At 41.9% G+C, this 12,420-nt stretch overlaps 1 protein-coding gene across 3 annotated transcripts in view; it reads left to right on the forward strand.

Moving 5' to 3' along the window:
- Positions 1 to 12,420, forward strand: part of FANCB (FA complementation group B) — a 288,694-nt gene that overhangs the window by 96,669 nt on the left and 179,605 nt on the right. For 2 of the 3 annotated variants that reach the window (XM_049871791.1, XM_049871790.1), the window contains one exon: positions 10,301 to 10,502. The exons of the other annotated variant lie outside the window; for it this stretch is intronic. In XM_049871791.1, coding sequence (XP_049727748.1) covers positions 10,301 to 10,379 — 79 coding nt within the window. In that variant the 3' untranslated portion in view covers positions 10,380 to 10,502. Of the gene's footprint in view, positions 1 to 10,300; positions 10,503 to 12,420 lie in introns of those variants that run through there. 3 annotated transcript variants of the gene reach the window in all.

The following is a 12,420-nucleotide window of genomic DNA, read 5'->3' on the forward strand; positions in this document are numbered from 1 at the left end:
ATAGTTGCTCTTTTACAGACTCTAATTTCCATCTAGAGTCTGTTCTCCAGAGATGTAATTGAATAAACAAACAGATGTATTTGACTTAAAGAGGTATATCTGGCTGGTGGTCAAATACCAATTCGGGAAAGTTGTTTGACCTTCCAGAATCTCTCCTCATCAGTAAAGTTCTTATACAGTTCAGAGTTGTTGGGGAGATTAAATGAAATAATTTTGAAAACATAATTATTATGGTGGCAGTTGCATCGCCTTCCATATGCTTGGATGATTTCCAAACATATGTAACCCCACTTTTCTCCTTAGATACAAACCCATGATTCCAATTGCACATCTCAAAGGCATCTCATTTTCAACACTTTGACTCAACTCAGTATCTTCCCTTTCATCCCTTCTCCTCTAGTTTTCTCTACTTTAGTTAACAGTAACATCGCTCAGTCACCCAACTTTCTCTCCTTCAGTCTCCATCCCCAGGATCTGTCAGTCAACTCTGTGGATTCTGTCTTTAAAATACTTTTAAAATATATCCTCCTTACCCAATGCCATAAAACCTAAATGGCACATATTTTTTCTAATTTACACTATGGTAAATAGAAATATTATTTATGACAAAATTTCCAGGTTACTTCCAACTTATTTTTTTGTGTCTTTAACTTTCAACAAATTACAACTCCTATTAAACTTTAAAAAAGGATGCATTGATTTTGAAACCAAGCCCCTGAATTCAGCTGGGCAGCAGGGTTCAATGTATATATTTATCCCAGAAGAATTGCTCAGCTCTGGGGAGGGACAGGTCAGCCAGTTGAGGAGGGAGAGTCAGGCACTCCTACAAGTAGAGAGTAGAGAGCCTTGCCTTTTCTTCAGATCAAACATAGTCAGGGTCTTGAAAAATCCTCTCACTAATTTGTGCACGTGTTTGAGAATGATGCTTCTGGAAGAGAAGTACAAAATGACAGTGTCTGGGAGAAAAAGCAGTGCTTTTAGCAAGATATCCCTGACCCAGTTAAAGAATCTCAAATTTCAGGCAAAAAACCATGCTCCCAATTTCCTTGACACATTTTTTAGGGAATTCATTACAATTTTTAAACCTTTTCCAATAGAAAATGTTATGAATGTAAATGTAAGATTTTTTTAAGTGTAACACAGTTGCCATTTTGTTTTTGTCATTCTCACCCTAGAAGGCATGGAGGCTGTTCTGAAAATCAGGCTGTGGAAATGTCCCTTTTTCAAATGTGTTAACAAATGTAATTGGTTCATAAAAAAGAGGACATAGAATCCCAGTGGCTGCCTTAGGAAGAAAAGGTATATTAACAATTGAGAGACAAATAGGAGGGCTTATCATTGCTTCAAATATAATGTACACATAGAATAAAACTTGTGAGAGTGTAGTTTGAAGTTGTAGCCATTACAGGTTGTTGTAGCTTTCTCGCCCTTTAGGGGAGCCTCTGGAGAAGCAGCATGATAATCTCTCAGCCCCAGCATGTCTACCTTCTGGGGGCCCTATGGAAGATATTTCTGGTTCCTGGGTCACCTCCCTTTGCCCACTTCTAATTTCAACCACTACTGTGTTGCACAGTTTCTTGCCCCTCCTTCAACCCACACCTCACTTGCTGTCTCCTGGCCTTCTCAAAGCTGGAGCCCCGGCAGCCTGCTGGGCTCAGAAGGTGAGGTTGTTGACACTGTTGAGGCTATTCATCAATCAATAATGGATGAGACCCAGTGGGGAAATGTTCTGCCTCCTCTCCTTGGAATGGGCAATTCTGGGAGGTCTTCTGGCTGTTTCTTAGAAGTCTTGGGAGGGGGGACCAGGTTCTCATTGTTACAACAGCAGGCCTGCTAATGCACCCTAAGAGCGACTTTCTCCTTCACTGGCTCGCTGTCCCTTTTCTCTTACTACAACTTATTTATCAGAGATTCTTTCTCAAATAAACTACTACCTCTCCACCAGGATTACCTTGTCTCAGACTCTACTTTTGAAGCAAACCAGACAGTCTGCTTTTGTTATCTTCAGTTGAAAAACTAAGTAACCCACCATAAGCTCTCATCTCAGTTTAAGTTATACATGATAGTAGTGCCTGTGGGTATGATATTAAATATGAAAAAAGTATTTTTTTCTCGTCTCCATAAAGTTGACCAGTCTCGCTAGTAAGCCTGCAGTAGACATATAGATAATATAACTTTATTCCTGGAAATGCCTTTGAGACCGTACTCCCATTTTGGAAGGTGAGGAAACTGAAGCTCAGAGAGTATAACTGAAAATACAAGAAGTTAGAAGCAGAGATAGGGTTAGAACCTAGATTCTCTGATATGTAAATTAACGTTTACTGCCCCTCCCCCCACCACATTTCATTCCTGTTGCCAGGAATCCTTTATTTGTTAATAAATGTAGTTTCCTTTCAGAGGGTATTTTACAAACTTTTAAATTAATGGAATATAATTTCTTTGAGGACAGGAAAGATGTCGTGTTTATATTTGTCACAAATGGGGTTATGCCTTCCATAAAGTGGGTGCTGAGTCAATATAATGTTAGCTCCATAATGGCAGATATTTTTGTCTGACTTGTTCACTGATATTTTGCAAGCCCCTTAGTACAATACCTGGCACATGGTAGGCATTCAGCAAACATTCTTGCCTGAACAAATGAACGCTTAAAAGACAAGCACGGGTATCTTCTGTCTCAATGCCTTCTAGTAGAGGGCCACCTAAAATCCATGAATAATATGCAATTCTATATGTCAGAGAATATGCCAGATTATTTACATATACCCATGATCTAATTTAATTCTCACAGTATCTCTACAAGGGAAGAAATCCCAGGCTTAGAGGGATTTAGTAACTTTTCTAATATCACAAAGCTAATGATTGACCCAGCCATGTCTTCACCATGTGGCTTCTGATTAGCACAATATAGCTAACTGCACTGTGAATGTCATAGGAAATCACAGCACAAGGACTCTATTCACCAGCCATTTAGATAGCAATCGTCTTGCAAACATCATAAGCTGAAACGTGATGGACTCAATCCTAGCTATTTCTAAAACCACCTCTATTCTTCCCTGTTGAGTCGTTGTAAATCTGCTAGGAGTGAATTTTATTAAACTGGAATGACTTTCATTGTCATACTTCCTTGTGTTATTAAGTGCCATTATTAATTGTTGGTTTTCTTTGTCCAATTTATTCCTTCTGAAAAAATAATGTTCTACTGAATAATGGCTTCTATATATGTGGGATTTTCTAGATAGAATGAAGTAAGTGAATAAAGTCTCTTTGTGAAAGTGAGGGCTCCCTTTGGCAGCCTGAGACAATGTATCCCAGAGGGTAAGTCAAGGGCTATGGGGTCAGCTGTGTGGCTTTCACAAGCTCCTTGTTATTGTTGTCGTTAGGTGCCGTCCAGTCGGTTCTGACTCATAGCAACCCTATGTACAACAGAACAAAACATTGCCTGGTCCTGCGCCGTCCTCACAATCGTTGCTGTGTTTGAGCCCATTGTTTTAGCCACTGTATCAATCCATCTCGTTGAGGGTCTTCCTCTTTTTCAATGACCCTCTACTTTACCAAGCATGATGTCCTTCTCCAGGGATTGATCCCTTCTGATAACAAGTCTAAAGTATGTGAGATGTAGTCTCACCATCCTTGCTTCTAAGAAGCATTCTGGCTGTACTTCTTCCAAGACAGATCTGTTCATTCTCTTGGCAGTTCCGGTTCTACATTTGTAATATCAGATTTAAGGAGTACTTAGCTTGTAGTGTTGTGGTGAGTATTAAATGAAATAAGAAAATCAAAGTGCTTTCCAAAGGACCTGACTGAATGTAAATGTTCAGTACAGTATTGCCACCACCACCATCATCATCATCATCATCATCATGTGGAAAATCTTTTTTAATGGTATGATACTGTTATTTGTTTGAAAAAAGGTAACCTTTGATGGAGTAGGGGTAGTTTCCCTGGGTCTGCAGACACAACATAGAAGGGGGAGCTTGCCAAGATGATTTGTGTTCCTTTTTATGTGATTTAGGGCCTTGCTGTGCTGTCTAATATGGTAACCACTATCTACTAGCCATAAGTGAGGAGCATTGGTGGTGCAACAATTAAGCACTTGGCTGCTAACTGAAAGATTGGTGGCTCAAACCCACCAGTGGTTCTGCAGGAGAAAAGTCCTGGCGACCTGCTCCCATAAAGATTACAGCCTAGGAAACTCAGTGGGGTAGTTCTACTCTGTTACATGGGGTCGCTGTGAGTCAGAATCAGCATACAACAGCCACATGTTACTATTGAGTACTTCAAATGTGGCTAGTGCAATTGAGGGATTGAATTTTTAATTTTTATTTAATTTTCATGTGTTCAAGTTGAAACTTAAATAGCCGCATATGGCCAACACACCCATACTGGTTAGCACTGTGCTTTGTCATGCTGGGGCTGGGACTTTGCAAACCTTGACCAGCTCCTGCCCTGTTAGGTTCTGCCAATAGGGCCACTAGAGGGAGACTTCAAGGATGGAGAGGGGAGAAAGGACTTGTTCCTTCCTGTTGGCTCCTGTTCCTGTCAGCCAGTGTCACTGCAACGATAGTTCTTTATCCTGACTGTGGCATTTGGCTCCAGTAATTGCCACACTCTCAGAACCAGCCTTGTTGTACTCCCTGAGATACAGTATCAGCTGGCGAGTACCCATTCTCAGAAGTCTGGGTCCCAATTCCACCTGGTTCCTCCTCCAAACTTTTAGGTTCCAATAACCCCAACCTCTTACCTAGGGCCACCACCCATCTGTTGCATTGTGGTGGCGGGCATGTTGCTGTGATGCTGAAGCTATGGCTTCGCTTCTGACTCGTATCAATCCTATAGGACAGAGTAGAACTGACAAATACTAGCAGGGTCACCCATGATGGACAGGTTTTGGCAGAGCTTCCAGACTAAAATGGACTAGGAAGAAAGGCCTGGTGACCCACTTCTGGAATTAGCCAGAGAAAACTTTATGGATCACAACAGAACACTCATTAACTTGCCTTAGACATGTCATCAGGAGGAATCAAACACTGGGTGAAGACATCATGTTTGGTGAAGCAGAGGGCCAGTGAGGGCATGGGAGACCCTCGCAACAATGGACTGGAACATGCTGGTGATTGTGAGGATGACACAGGACCAAGTAATGTTTCATTCTGTTGTACATAAGGTCACCATGAGTAGGAGTCAACTTGACAGCAGCTGTCTATCTCTATCTATCTTATCTAGGGGTGGGCCATTGCTTCAGGTTCCTCTTTTTGTCTTTTCACTCAGTTCTCCGACAATCATTTAATTAGCTTTCTAAATTAATTTTTTTCTGTTAAAACATCTCATGTGGTGTCTGTTTTCCTGCCTGGACCTCGACAGAGGTATCCTGGGCTCTCAGTCCATGCAGGACAAATTCCTTCAGCTTCAGCAGAATTCAGCCCCAGCTGCATGAACTAGAATTTCACTGTCACACGATCTACTCAGATTTTTCCCTGCTAATTCTTAACCTCACTTATCTTTGTCTTTTTAACCTTTTAACTCAATGTTGTAAGTTTTATTTTAATCATGTGTCTCTCAACTTCTGTTTTCTGTAACTTTTCTAATTGGATCTCAGTTTTTAAAATTTTCTTAAAAATAATTTATTTTTGTTGTCAAAAATACATACAGCAGAACATACAGCAATTCAACAATTTCTACATGTACAATTCAGTGACATTGATCACATTCTTCAAGTTGTGCAACCATTCTCACCCTCCTTTTCCAAATTATGCCTCTACCATTAACATAAACTCACTACCCCCTAAGCTTCCTATCTAACCTTTCCGAGTTGCTGTTGTCAATTTGATCCCATGTAGACAGTTCTTTAAAAGAGGACAATGCTCAAGGCAGACATTCTTTATTAATTAACCTAAACTATTGCTGGTTCAAAGAAGACTTCAGGTACGTTTTTGGTCTAAGGTTTAAATATTATCTTAGAGCAATAGTTTTGGGGGTTCATCTAGCCTCAGTGCTCCCAGAAAGCCTAGATTCCGTGAGAATTTCAAAAATTTTGTTATGCATTTTCCCCCTTTTTTATCAGGATTCTTCTATCGAATCTTTGATCAAAGCCTTCATTAATGGTAGCCAGGCACTATCTAGTTCTTTTGGTCTCATGGAGGCAGTTAGCCACACATTTCATTTCCTCCTCCTATTCCCGACTCTCCTTCTTCCTCTTTTGCTCCAGGTGAGTAGAGACCAATTGTTGTACCTTGGATGGCTCCTTGCAAGCTTTTAAGACCTCAAGCACTATAAAAGGAACTAGGAGGTAGAATGGAAGCACTAGAAATTATATCTGACCAATTAACTGGGACATCCTATGAAGCAATGGCTTTAAACCTCCAAACCGAGAAAACAAATCCCATGAGGTGTGTGGTTGTTTATGAGCAGCACCAGCAGCTGCTGTTCTTTTTCTTCTTCTTTTGTGTTGTTGTAGAAATATATATCACACATTTTTTTAATAATTTTTATTGTGCTTTAAGTGAAAGTTTACAAATCAAGTCAGTCTCTCACACATAAACTTATATATACCTTGCTACATACTCCCAATTACTCTCCCCCTAATGAGACAGCCCGCTTACTCCCTTCACTCTCTTTTCATGTCCATTTTGCCAGCTTCTAACCCCCTCTGCCTTCTCATCTACCCTCCGGGCGGGAGATGCCAACATAGTCTCAAGTGTCCACCTGATCCGAGAAACTCACATATCACACAACATTTGCCAATTCAACTTTTCATAGTTGTACAGCTTAGTGCTATCAATTACATTAATCTGCTGTGCAATCATTACACTTGATCAATGCCAAGTTTCTCATCACCATAAACAGAAACTCAGTGTTCCATAAGCAATGATTCCCTTTTCTCCCCTCCCTCCTACCTCTGGTAACACTAAGAAACTTTGGTCTCTATATGTTTGCCTATTTTTGTCATTTTAGATTAAAAAAAACCAAACCCACTGGAGTTGAGTCAATTCTGACTCATAGTGACCCTATAGGACAGAGTAGAACTGCCTTAGAGGGTTTCCAAGGAGCAGCTGGTAGATTTGAACTGCTGACCTTTTGAGTAGCAGCCAAGCTCTTTAACCACTGTACCACCAGGGCTCCCATTTTATATAAAGTCATACAATATATGCATTTCATATAAGGTCATGCAATACTTATCCTTTTCTTTTTAATAATTTTTACTGCGCTTTAAGTGAAAGTTTACAAATCAAGTCAGTCTCGCACACAAAAACCCATGTACACCTTGCTACACACTCCCAATTACTCTCCCCATAACGAGACAGCCCGCTCTCTCCCTCCACTCTCTCTTTTCGTGTTCATTTTGCCAGCTTCTAACCCCCTCCACCCTCTCATCTCCCCTCCAGGCAGGATCCTAACATAGTCTCAAGTGTCCACCTGATCCAAGAATCTCACTCCTCACCAGCATCCCTCTCCAACCCATTGTCCAGTCCAATCCATGTCTGAAGAGCTGGCTTCAGGAATGGTTCCTGACCTGGGCCGACAGAAGGTCTGGGGGCCATGACCACCTGGGTCCATCCAGACTCAGTCAGACCATTAAGTCTGGTCTTTTTACGAGAATTTGGCGTCTGCATCCCACTGCTCTCCTGCTCCATCAGGGATTCTCTGTTGAGTTCCATGTCGGAGCAGTCATCAGTTGTAGCCAGGCACCATCTAGTTATTCTGGTCTCCGGTATTTATCCTTTTCTGATTGACTTATTTCCCTCAGCATAATGCGTTGAAGGTCCATCCATGTTGTAGCATGTATCAGGACTTCATTTCTCTTTCTGGCTGAGTAGTATTCCATTGTATATATGCATCACATTTTGTTTATCCATTCATCTGTTATAGGAGTCCTGATGACGCAGTGTTAAGCGTTTGGCTGCTAACTGAAATATCAGTGGTTCAAACCCACCAGCCGCTCCATGGGAGAAAGATGTGGCAGTCTGCTTTCATAAAGATTACAGCCTTGGAAACCCTGTGGGACAGTTCTACTCTGTCCTATAGGGTCGCCATTGGAAGGAGAGTGCCCTGGGTGGCAATGCCGGCTCAGTACCCAACTGAGTGACGTTGGTCATATGACTAAATTTTTCTTTGTTGCACATCCTGCTTCTTTAAATGAGCACAGTTCTGTCTACCTTAGAGGATCGTTCTGCAGATTAAGGAGGAAATGAGCACACTGTAGATCTTTCACATATGTTATATCTGAAATTGTCCCACTTTGCCAATGTCTGGCAACCCCTTGATCTTCCGGCCATGATCTAGGACAAATCTCCATTATATGACACAGTGGTATGAACTACGAGTCTAGTTAGTAGGTTAAACATCACTGACAAATGATACCCTAGTTGGGTTAAGCAGGACTTCTCAGCTGCATCACTTTTGACATTTTAGGTTCGATCATTCTTTTGTTGTAAAGGCTGTCCTGGTCATTGTAGGATTTTTAACAACATCCCTGGCCTCTACCAAGTAGCACCCCAGACCTCAGATTGTGACAACTGAAAATGTCTCTAGACCTTGCCAAATGTCCCCTGGGGAGCAAAATTACCCCTGTTTGAACCATTGGGTTAAAGAAATTCCCAGCAGCTGTGCAGAGTTTGTTTAGATCTTGGAAACCATGCAGTTAATAGCAACACCTTTTAAATTCTGCAAATATCCAACCCCCCGTCCCTCTTTAAGCAATAGAGTTTTTCATGCATGGTGGGATTTTTTGAGGGGGGAGGAAGGGGAGGTTGTTTTGTTTTGGACATCTGGAAGGGTGGGAACCTCACTTATTCCAAAGGCAAACATTTGAGGAGCCATGCTGTGAGCAACATTTCAGCCATATTCCTGAGAATCAGAGAGCTCGAAAGTCTTTTATCCCGAGTCTCTGAAGGAGCCAGGATTTGAATTCAGACTGCCTCGCTCAAACCAGTGTCTGGGACCCAGCTGTTGAAAGACTATGCTATTGGGGACGGGAGGAATCAAATGAGTGGAATTGGGTAAGACAGGATGTGCCAATCTCCTTCTTTTTAAGGAAAAGCAGACAGTTTTGTGACTGATTCTCATGAGGCATATTTAAGAGTGAATATTTCCGCACAACCTGCCGTCCAGTGATTTTACCTTTATATGACCTATTGGTTCCAATTTCAATTTGTTTCAGGCATCCTTATCTAAGACAAAGCCACAATAATTGAAATCATCAAATTACTGTAATTGCGACTCCATACTAATTCAGTAATTATCCTCTGAATTCAGTTTCCAACACTGAATATTTATATCTCAATTAGGAGCAGATAGAATGAAAAAAAATTGAGTAATGCAAATTGGAATCTCAGGAATTTGAGCTGATATCAAGAAATTACTTTTCCATCCTAGAAAAATAATTTTCTGTTTTCACACTCCACCGGAGTGATGATAGGTAACTGCCAACTAAGAGACTGCTCTCAGCAGGCACGCTATTAGGTAGACCCCAAGGAAAAGTCAGCTAATTTACGCCACGACAGAACTTCATTTAAGAGAGGCTTTGGCATCCTCGGGATTTTGCTTTGTAAACCTTCAAGTATTTCAGCATTATAATGATTGTTTTTATTTTTGTAAACCTGTCTTTAGGTCCAGCAATGCCTGGCAAGGGTCCTGAAATAACGCATTCTTAGGCATGGCAAAGTAGGAATACCCATGGAGACCAGCTTTGGATGGGGCCAATATTTCCCAATGGTTCCCCTCTAGGCACCTCCAGTTACTCCTGGAGTAACCCCACAGGCACCCAGTAGTCCTCCTCCCTTGGGCCCTCTTTCTACTTTCTCTTCCAACCTGTCTCCCACAGAGCTCCAGCTTCATCCCCTTGACTCCCCCATCAGCCCACTCAACCTGGCCCAGATGGCAAGTCTTCACCCTTGGCATAAGTGAACCCCTGTTTTGCCCAGAATCCTTCTGCTGCAGTTCAGAGCGGTACACCTACCAGATAAACATCTTTCTCTCTCTCGTGCTAATATCCATCCGCCCTCACAACTTTACTTGGATGTGTTCTTATGAATTACTATTTTAGTCTGCTTAAGTGGTCCTCAAACTTAATTTTGGCTGCCAAGTTTTTCCCCTTAAATAAAAATAATTAAGTAGCCTCAATCTGTGAAATAGACTCAACATGCAGTTCCTCTGGGAAAAGTGAGGTTGGGAGCCCAGGGCCCAGTTGTCTTAGCCTATCTTCATGGCCCTCTTTTCCACTCAAGCACTGTCAGTCCACTGAGATGCTCCATTCAATACTATTTGCTCATCACTGATCTAGTCCAATGTCCTTATTTTACAGACAAGGGAACCAAGGCCCAGAGAGGTTCAGGCACAAGCTGAAAGTCTCATTGCTCGTTGCTGACAGAGCCAAGACTTGAACTGGCCCAGCGTTCTTTCTCCAGTGCAGCCCTTCTGGCCATCCTGGCCAGATGGACAGCAGGTGCTTTTGACAACCTGAAGTAGGTAGGCATTTATCCTAAGATCAGTGACCCAAGAAAGTCTGAAGCACTTGCTCTATTATTGTTAAGGAACCGAAATGCACTGAGAATTTCTACATCTGAGCTGGTGATGTGTAGCTTCTCAGACGAAACCTCTTTTTTTTTTTGCATCCACCTGTCCTACAATTGCTGGGCCCTTGATACCTAACAAGTTCCTCCACCCCTCTTTGGTTTTGAGAGCCACTGGGAATGGATATAAAATGTGCTCACATGCAAATCACCACACGGTGTCTTCATTTTCATTCCTGTTCTTCTGATGAATGTGGTCAGGCCTGCCGGTCACAGACTCCGATTTCTCCCCGTTGAGTTTGTGAGTAGTGATGACCCACCTGCTGGGCACCGCTGCTATTGCTTTGGGATGGTGCGGAGTAGATGGAGACTCTCTTCTCTGTCATTATCTGCACGGAAGCATCTTGAATATGGGCTTCTTGTGCCTCCATGCCTTACACAGTTTTTAGTGAATGTGCCCAGGCCCCCTCCAGAAGGCACAGACATTTATCCAATAGTGAACACTGGCTACGGAGCTAACTCTAAGTAACAGACTCCATGTGATACTCAAAATAGCCCCCACTCTCTCTGACCACTATAACCAGGTAACTAGATAATGCTTGTTGAGTAAGATTTTTTGTTTTGCATTGTTTTAATAAGTTCTGTCCTCAAACCAAACCAAAAACCAAACCAGTTGCTGTTGAGTTTATTCTAACTCATAGCCACCCTACAGGACAGAGTAGAACTGCCCCACAGGGTTTCCAAGGCTGTAATCTTTACAGAAGCCACATCTTTCTCTCAAAAAGTGGCTGATGGGTTCAAACTGCTGACCTTTCAGTTAGCAGCCGAGCGCTTAACCACTGAGCCACTAGGGCTCCTTTTTCTGTCCCAAGAGGCCAATTAATTCCTCAAACCAACAAACAAAAAAAGACTTTTGGCTGACCCAACCCCCTGGTACACGAGGCATGCCCAGACGGTCTGAATTCCCCTTGGTGACGCAGTGTAAACTCAAGCTGAGACTCCACTATGCTATAAAAAGCAATTTCCACAGTGGTATTTGTCTACAGCTTGGGTCCTTTCCCAGTGCATGGAGTTGGTCTGGAAGAGATAGCCTCCTTTCTTTGCTGCTTCCTCTCAGTGCCAGGATTCCCAAGGGTCCTCAGAACATCGCTGCGGCTCCTGTCTCACGCTGGTTGGCCAAAGTGTTGATCTTTTTAAAAGAGGAAGAATAAGGAGGGAGAGAGAAGGCTTGGCAGCAGGAAAACCTGCAAGTATAGAAAAGACAGGAAGGGAAGGAGCGCTGGGAGTAAAGAGAGAACACTTCAAATTGAAAAAAAGAAATAAGAAGTCAGAATTATGGTACCCTAATAAAAAGGTTGGGTCAGAGGAATGGAAATAACAGTGGAGACAGAAGGAGGTCTCTAAAGGAACATGTCGTATTTGAAGAACAATAAAGAGTTATGGTCAGTGCTTTTGGAAGCTGGCCCTAAGCTACCTATGGTAGGAAAGAAAGTATGTACTGGAACATGGGCACTTCTCCTCTGAGTTATATGTTTCCTATAAATCACAGTTAGAAAAGTTTCCCCTACTCTCAGGTTATAAAGAAATTCGCCCGTGTATTTTTTTCCTAGTACTTTTAAGATTTCAAATTTTTATCTTTTAATCATACATCCATTTGGATTGATTTTGATGCACAGTGTGAAGTAGGAAGGCAACTTCATCTTTTTCCAGGGGGCTACCCAATTATGTTGTTTTTTTTTTACCCAATTGTCTAACACTATTTATTAAAAAGTTAACTTCACCCAACAGGCTTGAGATGCCCCCTCTATCATATGCTAAATCCCCATATGTATTTCTATTCTACATTTCTGGACTATTCTGTTACATTGGCATTTCATGCAACGTTCCATATTTTTTAATTATTTTTCCATTA

This window comes from Elephas maximus, chromosome X (assembly GCF_024166365.1).
Source record: "Elephas maximus indicus isolate mEleMax1 chromosome X, mEleMax1 primary haplotype, whole genome shotgun sequence".
NCBI classification, from domain to species: Eukaryota; Metazoa; Chordata; class Mammalia; order Proboscidea; family Elephantidae; genus Elephas; species Elephas maximus.